General features: G+C 44.1%; 1 protein-coding gene, 1 long non-coding RNA gene and 1 pseudogene across 3 annotated transcripts in view; 2 read left to right on the top strand and 1 right to left on the bottom strand.

Annotated features, from left to right (window-relative positions):
* Nucleotides 1-11,180, bottom strand: part of LOC117801095 — a 38,493-nt gene extending 27,313 nt beyond the window's left edge. Inside the window, exons 1-3 of one of the 2 annotated variants that reach the window (XR_004623493.1) lie at nucleotides 11,040-11,180; nucleotides 10,039-10,454; nucleotides 2,399-3,027 (exon numbers count right to left, since the gene is read on the bottom strand). This is a non-coding gene — a long non-coding RNA (uncharacterized LOC117801095). Of the gene's footprint in view, nucleotides 1-2,084; nucleotides 3,028-10,038; nucleotides 10,455-11,039 lie in introns of those variants that run through there. The other variant, XR_004623492.1, reaches the window with a different exon arrangement.
* Nucleotides 10,794-13,675, top strand: part of PDK1 (pyruvate dehydrogenase kinase 1) — a 33,395-nt gene continuing 30,513 nt past the window's right edge. The window contains exons 1-2 of the mRNA XM_019793773.2: nucleotides 10,794-11,149; nucleotides 13,060-13,201. Coding sequence (XP_019649332.2) covers nucleotides 10,948-11,149; nucleotides 13,060-13,201 — 344 coding nt within the window. The 5' untranslated portion in view covers nucleotides 10,794-10,947. The remainder of the gene's footprint in view (nucleotides 11,150-13,059; nucleotides 13,202-13,675) is intronic.
* Nucleotides 12,289-12,451, top strand: LOC117801345 (annotated as a pseudogene).

The raw sequence follows: 13,675 nt of genomic DNA, 5'->3' as shown, positions 1-13,675 counted from the left end.
AAACAAGAATTAGAAACCAAATCTGACATAAATCTTCCTTCTTATACCCTTCTTTTATCCCCCAATCCCTATCACTGACCTTCTAGAAGATCTTTTGGATCTCTGGGCCCATGATCTAGACACTTCCCTTTAAAACCCAGTGCCATCTCCTCGACCAATTTCCTTAAATCCTAGAACTCCAACTTCCCCCAAGAAGAACCCTTAAACAACCAGCTGCCTACCTTAACTACCCTTTCTTTGCAAGATTTACAGAGAGCATGTTGGCCTTTTCTCTAGGCCCGGGGAAAACAGGTTACTTGAGTAAATGCTGAACCTCAGGGAGTAAATCTAGCAGGAACACCTGGGAAGTCCAACGAAGCTCATTTTGCTGTTCCTTATAATTCCTCATATTTCCCAGGGCTTTGTAATCAAGCTCTGCCAGTTTCAAGCATTCCTATGCAATGTCTGTGGATATACCCTGGACATTCACTGCAAAGAATTCATGTCCCCTGGACAGTAACAGACCTTTTAAATTGTAAAGCTGCTTTACCTCTATTCTTAAAGAATCCTACCAAATTTAAAGAGGAATTACAAAGACTAGTAACCTTCCACAACCTCCCCTCACTCCCAGAGACCTTGCCTGGCTACTAAGGTGAGTTCTTCCAGCCTGTGATTATCAGGTGGTTTTCAGGCCAACTTTTCTCCCTGGAGAAAAGTTCCCTGACAAGGGTAATAGATGGACAGAGTCTCACCCCAGCCCTCCTATGAATGACCAGGAGATGGCTCAGCTACAGGCTGGTATTCAAGGGTCAATAGAGCGATACTGGAAGACTTTCGTTCCCAAATAAATTGGTCTAAGGTTGAAATATGGACTCAGGAAGGAGGATAACACTGAAGAGTCTTTGTTGAACATTTTACACAACCTTTTCGAAGGCACACTGCATTCATTCCAGAAGCCTCAGAACATAGACACCTTCTAATCTCTGCTGTAACGGCAAATTTCCTCCCAATTTGAAAAACAAATCCACAAGAATGTGGTCAGTTGGGTGGGGCAACTGCAAAGTCTAAGAATGGAGGCTCCCACCCAGTTCTTTGAAAATAGTTTGTAGGAAAGCAGGGAAAACAAGGAACCAAAAGCAGTAATTCTTGCCTTGCAACTTCAATCTTTGGAAAGGTGAAGCATGACGCTGAGAATAACTCAGAGCCCACTCAGAAATCTCCCTATTTGCCTCTAAACAATTGCTGATACTGCAAGAAACAAAAGCAGATGTTGGAAGAGAAACTGTCCTGCACTTAAGAAAAAGGAGGGCTTAACAAGCAATTACCCTAAACCCCACAACCCTCAGAAAATTCTTCTCTCTCCTGAGGGACAACTCTCCCTTAAGTGACAGCCGATCCTCAGTAGCACCCCAGATCTACCATGAAACATAAAGTAGAGGCTCAGGACTGGATCCCTTAATTGACACTGGCATGCCCTTCTCTACCATCTGCTCCGAAGATCTATTTATCACCTCTGATTCTCTTCAGGCTCTCAGAGTCTCAGGGCAACCTATTTCATTGCCCGTATCTCAGCCCAGCCCAAGACCCTTAGGCCCTTTTCACACTTATCATGCCTATCTTGTTTCCAGCTGTTCACCAGCAAACCTTCTTGGTAGAGAACTCTTGTTAATTTAATGCCACTATACATCTCAGTGAGAAAGGCATTTTTGTTTCTTTACCATTAGACCAAATCCCAAGTGTCCTACTTTCTTTAGTGGGAACTCATCTTAACTTAAATTCCTCGAAGAGGATCAATCTTTAAAAGGTGTCCAATTTGCCTTTGGGCTACACATGCAAATGAAGTTGAACTGTCTTGAATGAGCCCGGGTTCATTTCTTGGAAAAGGAATAAACCATTTCAATCAGTAGCTCAAAACCGTCTCTCCAGAAACCACAGCAAGGAATTAACCCTATGATAGGCCCTCTTCTTTTTTTTTTTAAGATTTTATTTGACAGAGAGCACAAGCAGCGGGAGCGGCGGGCACGGGGGAGGGAGAAGCAGACTCCCTGCTAAGCAGAGAGCCCAACATGGGGCTCGATCCCAGCATTTTGGGATCATGACCTGAGCCAAAGGCAGACGCTTAACTGACTGAGCCACCTAGGTGCCCCAGGCCCTCTTTTTTTAAAGATTTATTTATTAGAGAAAGAGAGAGAGCACGTGAGCATGAGTGCAAACGCAGGAGCATGAGGTGGGGGGTGCAGAGGGAGAGAATCTCAGAGCCTGTGCTGAGCATGGAGCCTGACATGGAGTTTGATCCCACAACCCCGAAATCGTGACCTGAGTTGAAATCAAAAGCCACGCAGGCATAATAGGTGCTCTCTTAACGCAGGCATAATAGGTGCTCTCTTAAAACGGGACGTCCTTGTCTTTATTACCTCACCTGTACACTTCAATCTTGCCAGTGGAGAAAGAAGGCAAAGGTTGACTCAGAGGGAAACCAAATTTATTGATTTGTAAAGGACCTAAGGGACAAAAATAAACTTTTTTGTGATTCCTTGGCACCTTCCTCAGCTTTCTTTTCAATCCCACCCAGACTCACAATTTCTTTTTCTATTTCCATTTAATGGGAGACAGCTGCCACGGACTCACAGTCCACAAGGCTACCAATGAGTCTCTCTCAATATTTCCCCAAGTCCTTCAAGCCAAACCGGACTCTATAACTCTTACCCAAGCTTCCACCCTAGTGCAATATGCTGATGACCTTTTGCTCTGTAATCAAACCGAGTAGGGAGCTTTTATAACTCTTTAATTCACTTAAAGGCAGTAGCTGAACAAAGCCATAAAACCTCCAAATCTAAACATCAGTGAGTACATGCAATTGTTATCTATTTAGAACATGAGATACCTCGGGACGCCTGGGTAACGCAGTCGTTAGGCGTCTGCCTTTGGCTCAGGGCGTGATCCCGGTGTTCCGGGATCAAGTCCCACATCAGGCTCCTCTGCTGGAAGCCTGCTTCTTCCTCTCCCACTCCCCCTGCTTGTGTTCCCTCTCTTGCTGGCTGTTTCTCTCTGTCAAATAAATAAATAAAAAATCTTAAAAAAAAAAAAAAAAAAAGAACATGAGCTATCTGAAGGATTTCAAAAGCTCACTCCAAGATGCCTTAAGTCTCTTTTGTCTAGCCCTCTCCCCAAAATAGTTAAGTCAATTTTTAGGGGCAGCTGGCTACCGCCACCAACGGATTTCTAACTCTGCAGTTTTTGTTAAACCTTTGTATGCTCTTTTCTCAGATATATCACCCCATAGCCTATTTTCTGGTCTTCAGAGGCATTAACCTCTTTTGAAGTCTTAAAATGACCTCTGTCCATACTCCTCGCTTACCTAATTTTGACAAGCCCTTCCATTCATACTGCCATGAAAATAATAGCTTTGCGGCAGGCATTCTAGGACATTTGCCTCTCCTGTGTGCATATTTCTCACGCCAATTAGACTGTGTGGCATCAGGTGTGCCCCCATACTTACATGCAGCCACCACCTCGATGGACACAGCCGGTACTCTTACATTAGGCTCCTCTGTTCACCTGTGTGTTCCCATGCTGTGTCTGTGCCCTTACAGCAACTCTCTACACAATGACAGACCACTTACGAATAAGCTCTTGTAACTAACCCGTCATCTTACATCGTTGAAAAACTTTAAATCCAGCTACCTGACTCCCCCTCTGATAATGGAGAGCCCCACTGTTCCCCGCAATTGCCTTACAACTATAAGTATGATCTCAAAACCACGAGAGGATCTCTCAGACATCCCTCCAGACAATCCAGACTTACTTCTATTTTGTGATGGCTCCTGTAAACAAAATTTCCAGGGAAACATAATCACTGATTGTGCCATAATTTCCCCACACAAAACAATGGAGGCATATTCTTTGCTCACTGTAAACAAGCCCAAATGGAAATCTCATGGATTCTTACCTTCAGCGGATACTCCCATTGCTAATGGGCTCATAATTGCTGACCTATTAAAAGTTATTCACCTCCTTTCTAAAAGTACCATTATTCACTACAGTTCATACTAAGGAAATTGATATATCTTTAGGAAACCATAGGGCTAACAGAGATGCTAAACAGGCAGCCCAAAACAGACCCCCACCTTGCCCTCAGTCCACCCAATTTTTAACCCTACCTTTATCCCAGACTGATATTATTAATTATCAGACAAATGCCCTCCAACCTGAAAAAGATAACTGGATACAAAAGGGTGCACATGATTACCAGATGGATTCTACTGTAGCCCCTTTTCTTTTAACCTTTTGGCTAGCACTTATCTCCCACCAAATGGGACAGGTGTGTGAAAACTAATGAAGGGAAAGCTCACTAGAATGGAGTTGGGAGATTCAGCAGGGGGAGCTCTCCGACTCTCCCACTTCTTTTCAATTGCAGACCCAACCAGAAGAGGCTACCTTGCAAGTAAAAACTACTTTACTATCCCAGGAGCTCAGCTAATGAGAGACAGTCACAAATCAGCCAATGAAAAGCCACTATAGTTCAAACACCCAGTTTACTCCAATGGACTTTTTGTTTGTAACAGCCATCCCAACTTCCCCCTCCCTCTATAAAACAGCACTGCTTTCCTTTGTTCTGCAGACTTGCCTACAATTTTGCCATAAACTGCTTGTGCCAAATTGCAATTCTCTGCTATTCCCACATAAACCTATTTTTTCCTGGTAAAATAAACTGGCAATTTATTTTTTAGGTTAACATGTGCAAAAACAGTAATTAAGGAACTAAAAGACAACCGGTCTGCCCTGGCATCCACAAAATTTCTGACCAAATTATTTCGCAGTGCACTCCTTGTAAATCTTCCGGAATCAGCATACCTCAAGCTGTTCTTCTAAGCCCACATTGCCCTTTGTGGCACTTCAAATGGATTTTATAGACTTTCCCCCAGCCTTGAGCTCTTCTCCCTGTTTGGCTACTGTCTGCCTGTTTAGTGAATGGACTGAATGCTATCCGACCAGAAGTGCTAATGTCACAACAGCAGTAAAGAAATTAATAACTGAGATTATTCCTCATTTTGACATTCATTTATGGATTGAGTTAGACCAAGGGACTCATTTTACAGCAGAGATAAACAACCTGCTTGCAAAAACTCTGGGGCATTCATTAAAATTTCACACCCCATATCAACTTCAATCATCAGGGCAAATGGAACATAAAAATCTAGACTTAAAAAGGACTTTAGAAAAGATTTGTCAAGAAACTGTACTTCAATGGCCAGAAGCACTGCACTTGGCCCATATTCCAAATGGGAGACATGGATTGATCACTTTTTTAAAAACCAGCGTTTGGTCATCCAATGCCTACTGGCATCTCTGACATCTCTAAACCTTTCATTTGTGGATTAAGTGAAGAAAATTTGATGCTATCACTAACTATATACAAGAACTATACTATACTTGAAGCATATTACCAACAGGTAAAAGAGGCATGGCCTACACCAACTGAGGAGCCTTGCCACCCCTTTCAACCTCCGCGGAGGCTGGACGTACATCAAAGTCTTTAGAAGAGAACATGCACTGTTGCCTTGCTGAAAAGGAGCTTACGAAGTGCTACTGACCACCTACACTGCCATCAAAATAGAAAAGAAATCCTCCTGGGATTCAAGCAAGCCACACTAAAATAGACCCAGATCATCACTCACAAGACAACTGGGAGATGACCCTTACAGCTGACCTGAAAATAAGGATTTGTAGGGCCCAGTCCCAGGCCTCAGAAGTAGATGGCACCATGACACAGACAGCTTTTCCCAAGACCATGGATCAAGAAACTTCTCTTGCACCTACCCCTCCTTTTTAAAAAGACCCCATGATATTAAAACAAAACACCTTTCTAATACTTTTTCCACATTTATAAATCATTTAATAAAAGGCAGACTTCTAGAGAATGCTTGTCTCTATCTGTCCTACTTCCCCGCTCTAAGTTTCCACTGTGGGCTCTTTTCCAACCCATGTCTTCTTCTTACCAACTCTTTTTCAACAAGTTGGTTGCAGACCAAACAGCCACTTATGCCAGTTTACCAAACATTAATCAGTCTGACTGTTGACTATGTCAACAGCTAGATAATGCAAAAAACACCCTGAACTGGTCTATGTCCCTGCCAATGGAAACACCTGAGGGACTGAGCATGGGCAAAGGGTAAACAACAAGGTGTGATATCCATGATCAGAAGAAAGTCACTCTGCCTTTTTTCCTGGTGAGTTATGTGGGCCCCAGAAAATCTCTACAGAAGCTCAAGGACTATTCCTTGTCAAGGTTAAAACAACAGCTGAAGATTCTTCCCTTTACACTGCACACAGACATGCTACTAGACTTCTCCTGGGTGATAAACCAAGCTTGTATTACAACCAAACTCTCTGGTTTGATGCTGAAAATGGCATTTTCAAACTTGGCAAGGAGATTAAAAATAACTAGCATAAAAGTTTGCCAAATCACCCAGTGGTTTACGTATCAGCCTTGTACAAGAGGAGGTCGCTCAGTTGCCTCTCTTGTTAGACTGCCCAATACCACGAACTATATTTGGGTGGATGGAAATTGCAGATTTCCTTGGCTGGGTGACAGAAGTAAGCTTCAAAGCCGCCAGAACCAAACTATAGACCTACATCAGCTACCCGTTCTGCTCTCACAGACTGACAGGAGCACATGAAAAACAGAGATGTATAGAAGTTAACATTATCAACAGCAAAGGTCATGGAATGCTCCCGCCTTTTAAAATTACAGGTTTCCACCTAACCTTGTCTGTAAATCATATCCCTCTTTTTATTTTATGTGGCAGCAAAGTATATAAACGGTTCCCACCTAAATATTCAGGACAATGTAGACTCGTACCTGGCTCCTTCTGTCACTAAACACTCCAGCTTAAATGCCAACGTACAAACTTGGGTCCTTTGTTCATAAAATTATGCCACATAAATATGATCGTTGAAAAATCATAGAAATTCTGCTTGTACATCACAAGTCCGCCTTCTTTTCAGCATTTAGGGTTTTTATTCCCAAATCTTGGAGGTCATGAATTAGAAAAGGCAATCCTAAGTCTCTCTATGTAGTGGAAAAAGAGTTCAATACCATTACACAAACTTTGAAACTACTCCAGTCAGAAGTTAACAGCTTAGCCCCTATGATACTCCGAAATCATCATGCCCGATATACGCTGGCAGTGAAGCAAGGGGGAACTTACGCAGTAACTGGTGAAAAAATGTTCCTTCCGTGTAAACCAAATGGGACAAGTAATACCTAACTTCAATCTGTTACAAGAAAGGATTAATATTTTCAGCAGGTAAATGAAGCACGGACACTTTATTGGACTGATCTCTGGGGCTGGCGGGCTAGTTTAATGGGGTGTGGGAAATGGGCTCTGACTTGTTCTTCTCTGTTTGTCCATCCTCCCTCTAATCTATGTGCCTTTTTCTCTTTGCAGATCCCTTACCACTCATTTACTAACTCAGTTTCTCTCTCCATAGTCACCAGCTCAGCTTTTCCTATGTCAGACTTCCAGGGAAGTTTCAGAGAGAACTGGAGAGGCCCGAGGCAGGCCACCCTAAAATATGCCACAATGGCATATTGATTATTTTGAATTAAAGCTACTTGGGAAACAGCCAGGAGAAGGACAGACCTTCCCCTGTACCCCCTAAAGGCAGGAAGTAAATCTTCCATGTGAAAGGTACCCTCCCTGTACTAAGAAGTAAAAAGACATCATATCACCAGAGACTTTAAAGCTGTAGAAACAAACCTTGTTCCTTTTTACTAATCTACAGCCTCAGCCCAAATTCTTAGAATTCCTTACTAATTAAACCTTCCAAACATCTGTTTTCTTTATCCTGTCAATTCCTCTTAAATTTATTGTCTCTCTAAAATGTATAAAACCTACCTGCCTTGGCCATTTGTTTCAGTGTCAATTTCACTATCGGGTCTCCATGTGCACATAATAAATCTTGGGTTTTTCTTCTGTTAATCTGTCTCATGTCAATTTAATTCCTAAAACAGCTGGAGAAACCTGACAGGGAAGGGCATTTTTTTCCTTCCCTACAACCGCTTCCTCTAAGGTATTTTTACCATCGTCTTAACAACCATCATGATAACAGATAACTGAAAAAAAAAAAAATCTAATGTTCTCTCCGGCTTCTAGACAGTAAGCCTTTGACCAAAAAGCAAAACGTGATACCGTTCAGCTGAGTACCTTGACATGCTCAGGTGGAAAGCAGCAGAGTTGCAAACAAGGTCAAGGGAGCTGAATAATACTGTGCTTACTAGTTAAGATTTTGGAGCTCAGGGAGTGATCTAAAAGGAAAAGGGGGGAGGCAACCAAACAGGAGGGTGCAGCAGAGTAGCAGAAATGGTTGAGAGACTATTTTAAGGATGACTAATATTTAATTTTAAATTGTTTTATCCCAAACCTTTGGTAAAGTTGGCTTTAGGCAAAACATGTGTATGAGTGGTTCTGATAAAATCCTAATAAAGAAATAATTAAAAAAAAACCAGCAACAATGATTTTTTAAAAAAGATGCCATTTACTGAGGGTCTAGTACATCCTGGACATTGTGCTAACATAAACAGCTACACTATGTATATCACAGTCACTGAAGGAGATAGTATTACTCCCCCTTTATAGGTAAGGAGGCTAAAGCTCAGAGAGTTTAAGTAACTCACTCAAGGCTACAGAGCTAGTATATGGCAGAGCCAGGATTTGAAACCAGACGCTAGGCTCTTTTCATTACACCGTGCTGCTTTCCTATAATTCTCCCTGTAGTGTCATTACAAAACTGCTCTAGACGCTAATGGTAACTGACAAGAACCCCGGGTACGCTAAGGCTGCCAGTTCATAGTCAAATGGCGATAACCATCCAAAGTTTTTCCATGTGTGAGTCAGATCTGTTTCCCTATAGTTTCTACCCCTAAGTCTCCCATCAGCTGTCTCAGCCACTCAGAACAAATCTAATTCTTCTTTCATGGAGCAGGCGCTCTAGTATTTTGAAGATACAGTATAAAATTCTTCTACCATGTTGGACCCTATAGTATGTGCTTTCTAAGAGCAGGCATACCTGAATATGGGATCCTATCTGAATTGCATGTGGCTTTATTCCCAGCCCCCGAGAACATTACCAGGTACCTAGAGTAGGCATTCACGAAGCATTCAGGGAATGGATGAAGGAAGACCAAATTTGGAGGGTACAGAGTATTCCTGGTGGAACAGCAAACATATAAAAGAGATACCACCCTTACTTTCTCTACATATCTCATGGTCTTATGTTCATACTCCTTCTGCTAAGATATTTTCACCAAAGTTTTAACAACGACCATGTTAACCAATACCTGAAAAAACTGTTAAGAGGCACCACTTTCAGAGACTATGTTCAGGTGCTGTTTCCACCCCATCCCCTCAACTACCGACACCTGTTTTCAGGTGGGCACTGCTCTCCTTCAAGCTAAACCTGTGGGGCTAATACACCCTAAAAAGAGACTGCCATCTCATTCTTTATACATATCATATTTTTATACAACCCCAGATCTGACCACCATGGAGAAATGAATTGTTATTCTGTACCAGTAACTGCTGTAGATATACATGTATACATGTTTTATTGATAAACTACCCATGAAAAATTTTGTTGCACCTAAGACATATGAAATTTCTAGGGATGGATATATGGGAAAGTAGCCGTGGAAAAGACAACAGTGGTGATTTTCAGCATAGATTGCTGGCTTTGCGGCTCTTTGGGGTTAAACCAATATGAGAAACTGTCTAGGCTTATATTCACTACAGACAGTTCCCGATTTTCAATTGAACTTATAATTTTTCTACTTTACAGTGGAGCAAAAGCGATACCCATTCAGTGGAAATCATACCTTGAATTTTGATCTTTCCCCAAGCAACGTAAAAAGTGGTACAGTATTCTTTTGTGATGCTTGCAGCAGCAGCTGCAACTCCAACTCTGCCCTACAATCACCAGGGTAAACAACCCATGTACAACCATTCCGTTTTTCACTTACGATGCTGGATAAGTGTATTAAATGCATTTTCAACTTACCAGATCCAGAGGTACCCCATCATTAGTCGAGGAAATTGGAGAAGAGGAAGGGATGGAACGGCCAAACTGTGACGCTGAGAACACAGTTAAAGTCAATCAAGGCGAGGGACCCTTTCAGTACGTTGCTGACCTTGCCTAGAAAACCTGCACGTAAAGCTTCAAGTTGGGCTGCCAATAATCATCTGGGTCTGCAGCAGCTGATAATATTTAGGGATACATTCCCCCGTGTCCATTCGCATTTTTGTATCACTGCTTGGCAAAGGTCAGATCTTTAAGCAATCTGGGTCTTGGCTTCTTCACCTGTAAAATGTGGGGCTTGCATCACAGTGGAGAGTTTCTGGAACGCGCTCGGTCTCGCAGCAGCACACCGTTGTGGGAAGCGGAGCGCGGCCCAGTCCTTGAGCGTTTTGCTGAGGCTGGGGAGGCACAGAAAGCAGGAAGGTGTGGTTCTCTCCGAAAGAGCGTGGGAAGGGGGCGCGCCAGAAGGCGAGCGCGGCTTAGCAGCCCCGGCGCCGCCGCCACCTGCGGGCTTCCCAGCTGCGCCGCGGGGCGGGGCGGGGCTGGCCCGGGACTGCGGAGACTTGGCGAGCTCCGGCTCTCGCTGCTTCCCGCCGGCGGACCTGCGCACACACTACCCGCCCCCTCGCTCGCCGGCCCCGCCCCCGCGCGCGGAGGCTGGACTTTGGCACAGGGGCCGGACCCCGCGCACGCTCCCGCCTCTCTCCCCGCCTCCCTCTCTGGGTCCCGCCCAGCGGCGCCCGGCCGGCCTCCGGCAAGGGGGGCGGTGGCCGCGGCGGTGACAGCCGCTCCCCGCCCCTGAGGGTCGCCACGTCCCTCACGTACAGCCCGGCCGAGGCGCGGAGCAGCGACCTGGCGGCCGCGGCTCCGGCTCCTCCGGCGGGGCTCGGCATGAGGCTGGCGCGGCTGCTGCGCGGAGCCGCCTCGGCCGGCCCGGGCTCCGGGCTGCTCACGGCTAGCCCCGGCGCCAGCCGCAGCCTTACCTCCGACTCGGGCTCGGGGCCGGCGCCTGAGAGCGGCGTTCCGGGCCAGGTGGACTTCTACGCGCGCTTCTCGCCGTCCCCGCTTTCCATGAAGCAGTTCCTGGACTTCGGTGAGTGCGGCCCGGGCCTCGGGCCTTTGTGCACGGCCCTGCGCGGGGAAATGCGGCCCCTGACCCGGGCCGGGCCCGGCTGGCGCTGGCCCCCCTCTCACCGCCCGCGCACCCCTTCTCCTTAACGTCTCCTTCCCCAGCGCTTTAGGTGCTTCCTTCCTCCCTTGCGGACAGATCCTCTAGCTCGGGTGCTGGCGGGGGCGGGCCGGATGAATAACTGGGGGCGTGTGCCTTTTTATTGTGTATTGTTGAAAAACAAACAGGGAGGGCCGCGGGCGGAATGACCTCCCGCCTTTCAGCGCACGTGTGCAGAACCGCGCTCTCAGCCAGTTCCCTTCCGAAGAGCCGAGCTGCGGCTAGAGGCAAGTGTGTGCACACCTCTGGGAGTCGTGTTCGGATTCTTCAGAGTGATGATAAATACTCAGTTTTGTATATGACGATTGCATAAAATTGACGTGATGATAGGAGAAGCAGGTTATAACTGGCCCAAGTGTTTCCGAGAATGTTTTCCTTGCCACTTGCTTAATAGTGTTTCCACCAACAGCACCTTCAATTTCATCATCAGCAAATAAGTCTTGAGCACGTGTAAAGGGCGTGAACACAAGTGCTGTGGGGATTGCCACATTTCACCCTGCAGAAGGGACTATCCACTTTCCTCTTCCTCTGGTGGACGCTTCCTGATTTTCTCTAGAAAGGATGCGACAGATTGCAGATAAATTGCAAAGTTAGACTTTTAACTTTGACTTCTCGTATGGGGGTGGTGAGAAGGAAAACTAATAAACCAATAAAGTAAAATTTCAGCAGAAAAATTTATCTTCTGCTTTGTGAGTACTGACTGTTAAGTCAGTAATGGCTCTTAAGTGGGCTCAAAAGTTATAAGCGTAGCTGGCAGCTTTATTTTAAAATCGTGGTGTACAGTGGCAAATTTTTTTTTGGCACAAAGCCCTCGGTTTTTTGTTTTTACCTTAAGATGACTGTAGTATGATTAAGGGGTGAATTTGAGCTTGGTCACGGTATCCTATTAAACTTTAGCAAGAAAATGCTCTCCTTTAATTTGATAGTTCCTGCTATGGACAATCTAGTTTTTGCTAAGGTTGCCTCTTGCTAAAACAGCAAGATTAAAAAAATTCGTGAGTTTCATCGCTTCTCGGCCTTTTGGCTAAGATCAAGTGTAAAAAAAATTCGTGAGTTTAAAATGCATTGATGAAATAACATGATTTTTTAGTTTAAATGGCTCTGCTTGCCAAAGGCCATTCTACAACTGTTCTGCTTAGCATCTTGATAGGAGTGGAAGGAGAGCAGGCTGCTTTCCAAGCATCAGACAATTGAATAAAACCAGGGGCTGGGGGTGCAGGGGTTCAAACCTTGAAGATGGTTGCTGAACAGGCATTGGTATTTTTTGCTTTCTGTTGCCTGAAAGCCCTCCTCTACATTGAGTCTTGCGTATCGTGGTTCCCATGCATATGATAACATTTCTCTGTTTATCTTAGGTATTCGTTTCTTATAAACCTGGAGTTAGGAGACAGATTTTTCTAAATAATAGCAGCACCTGGTTATAAAGAATAGGCTTTGGCAGGTCCTCCTATGAATTAGACTCCACACCTTGCTCAGACTGGCTCAGATTGCCTTGGTTCTAAGATGATCCCAGTAAGGATGCAAGTGATGGAGACAGGAAAGTATCTTCATCTCTCTACAATTAAAATGTCAGGAATTAGCAGATTATTTAGAATGTCGCACAACCCTACTGACTGGGTTATCTTGTCCCTTGCCTCCTTTTCCTTTCCTTGTCATTATGGTGATGCTACCACTTTGATGTTGCCCAATCACTCCCTCTGTGTTTCTCCCTGCCTCTTGGCTTCTGCTGCCTTTTGGCCTCTATTTATTGCTGTTCCCACTGTGTTTGGTTTTAGGATCTATGAATGCTTGTGAAAAAACCTCATTTATGTTTCTGCGGCAAGAGCTGCCTGTTAGATTGGCAAATATAATGAAAGAAATAAGTCTTCTCCCAGATAATCTTCTCAGGACTCCATCAGTTCAATTGGTACAAAGCTGGTAAGATTCCCATCTTGTGTTTGCAATTTCAGTGGATTTGTAGACTCTACTNATGGTCCTTTTTTTTTCTTTTTTTTTTTTTTTTTTTTTTTTTTTTTTTTTTTTTTTTTTTACTCTTCAGTGGAATCTTCTGGTAGTAAGAGCGTTCCTCCTCCTTTTATGGGTATGTCTGGGCTTGTCCCCTGAATCCCGCACTCTACCATTCCTTGGCTTTGAAAAAAAAAACTAATCAGAACTACACAGAAATACACACACTAAATTTATGATTTGTGTTATTGAATCTGCAGGATGTTATATTATAATAAAAAATATCTACCATGTGTTGATGGCTAGAGATTTATATATATATATAAAAATGTATATATGTATGTATGTATGTGTATATATGTGTATATATATGTGTGTATATATATACACATGTGTATATATATATATATATTACCTTTAATCCCTACAACAACTCTGCCCTTTTGG

The sequence above is a fragment of the Ailuropoda melanoleuca genome, chromosome 2, assembly GCF_002007445.2.
Source record: "Ailuropoda melanoleuca isolate Jingjing chromosome 2, ASM200744v2, whole genome shotgun sequence".
Taxonomy (NCBI): domain Eukaryota; kingdom Metazoa; phylum Chordata; class Mammalia; order Carnivora; family Ursidae; genus Ailuropoda; species Ailuropoda melanoleuca.
This window is presented reverse-complemented; position numbering and strand designations above follow the sequence as displayed.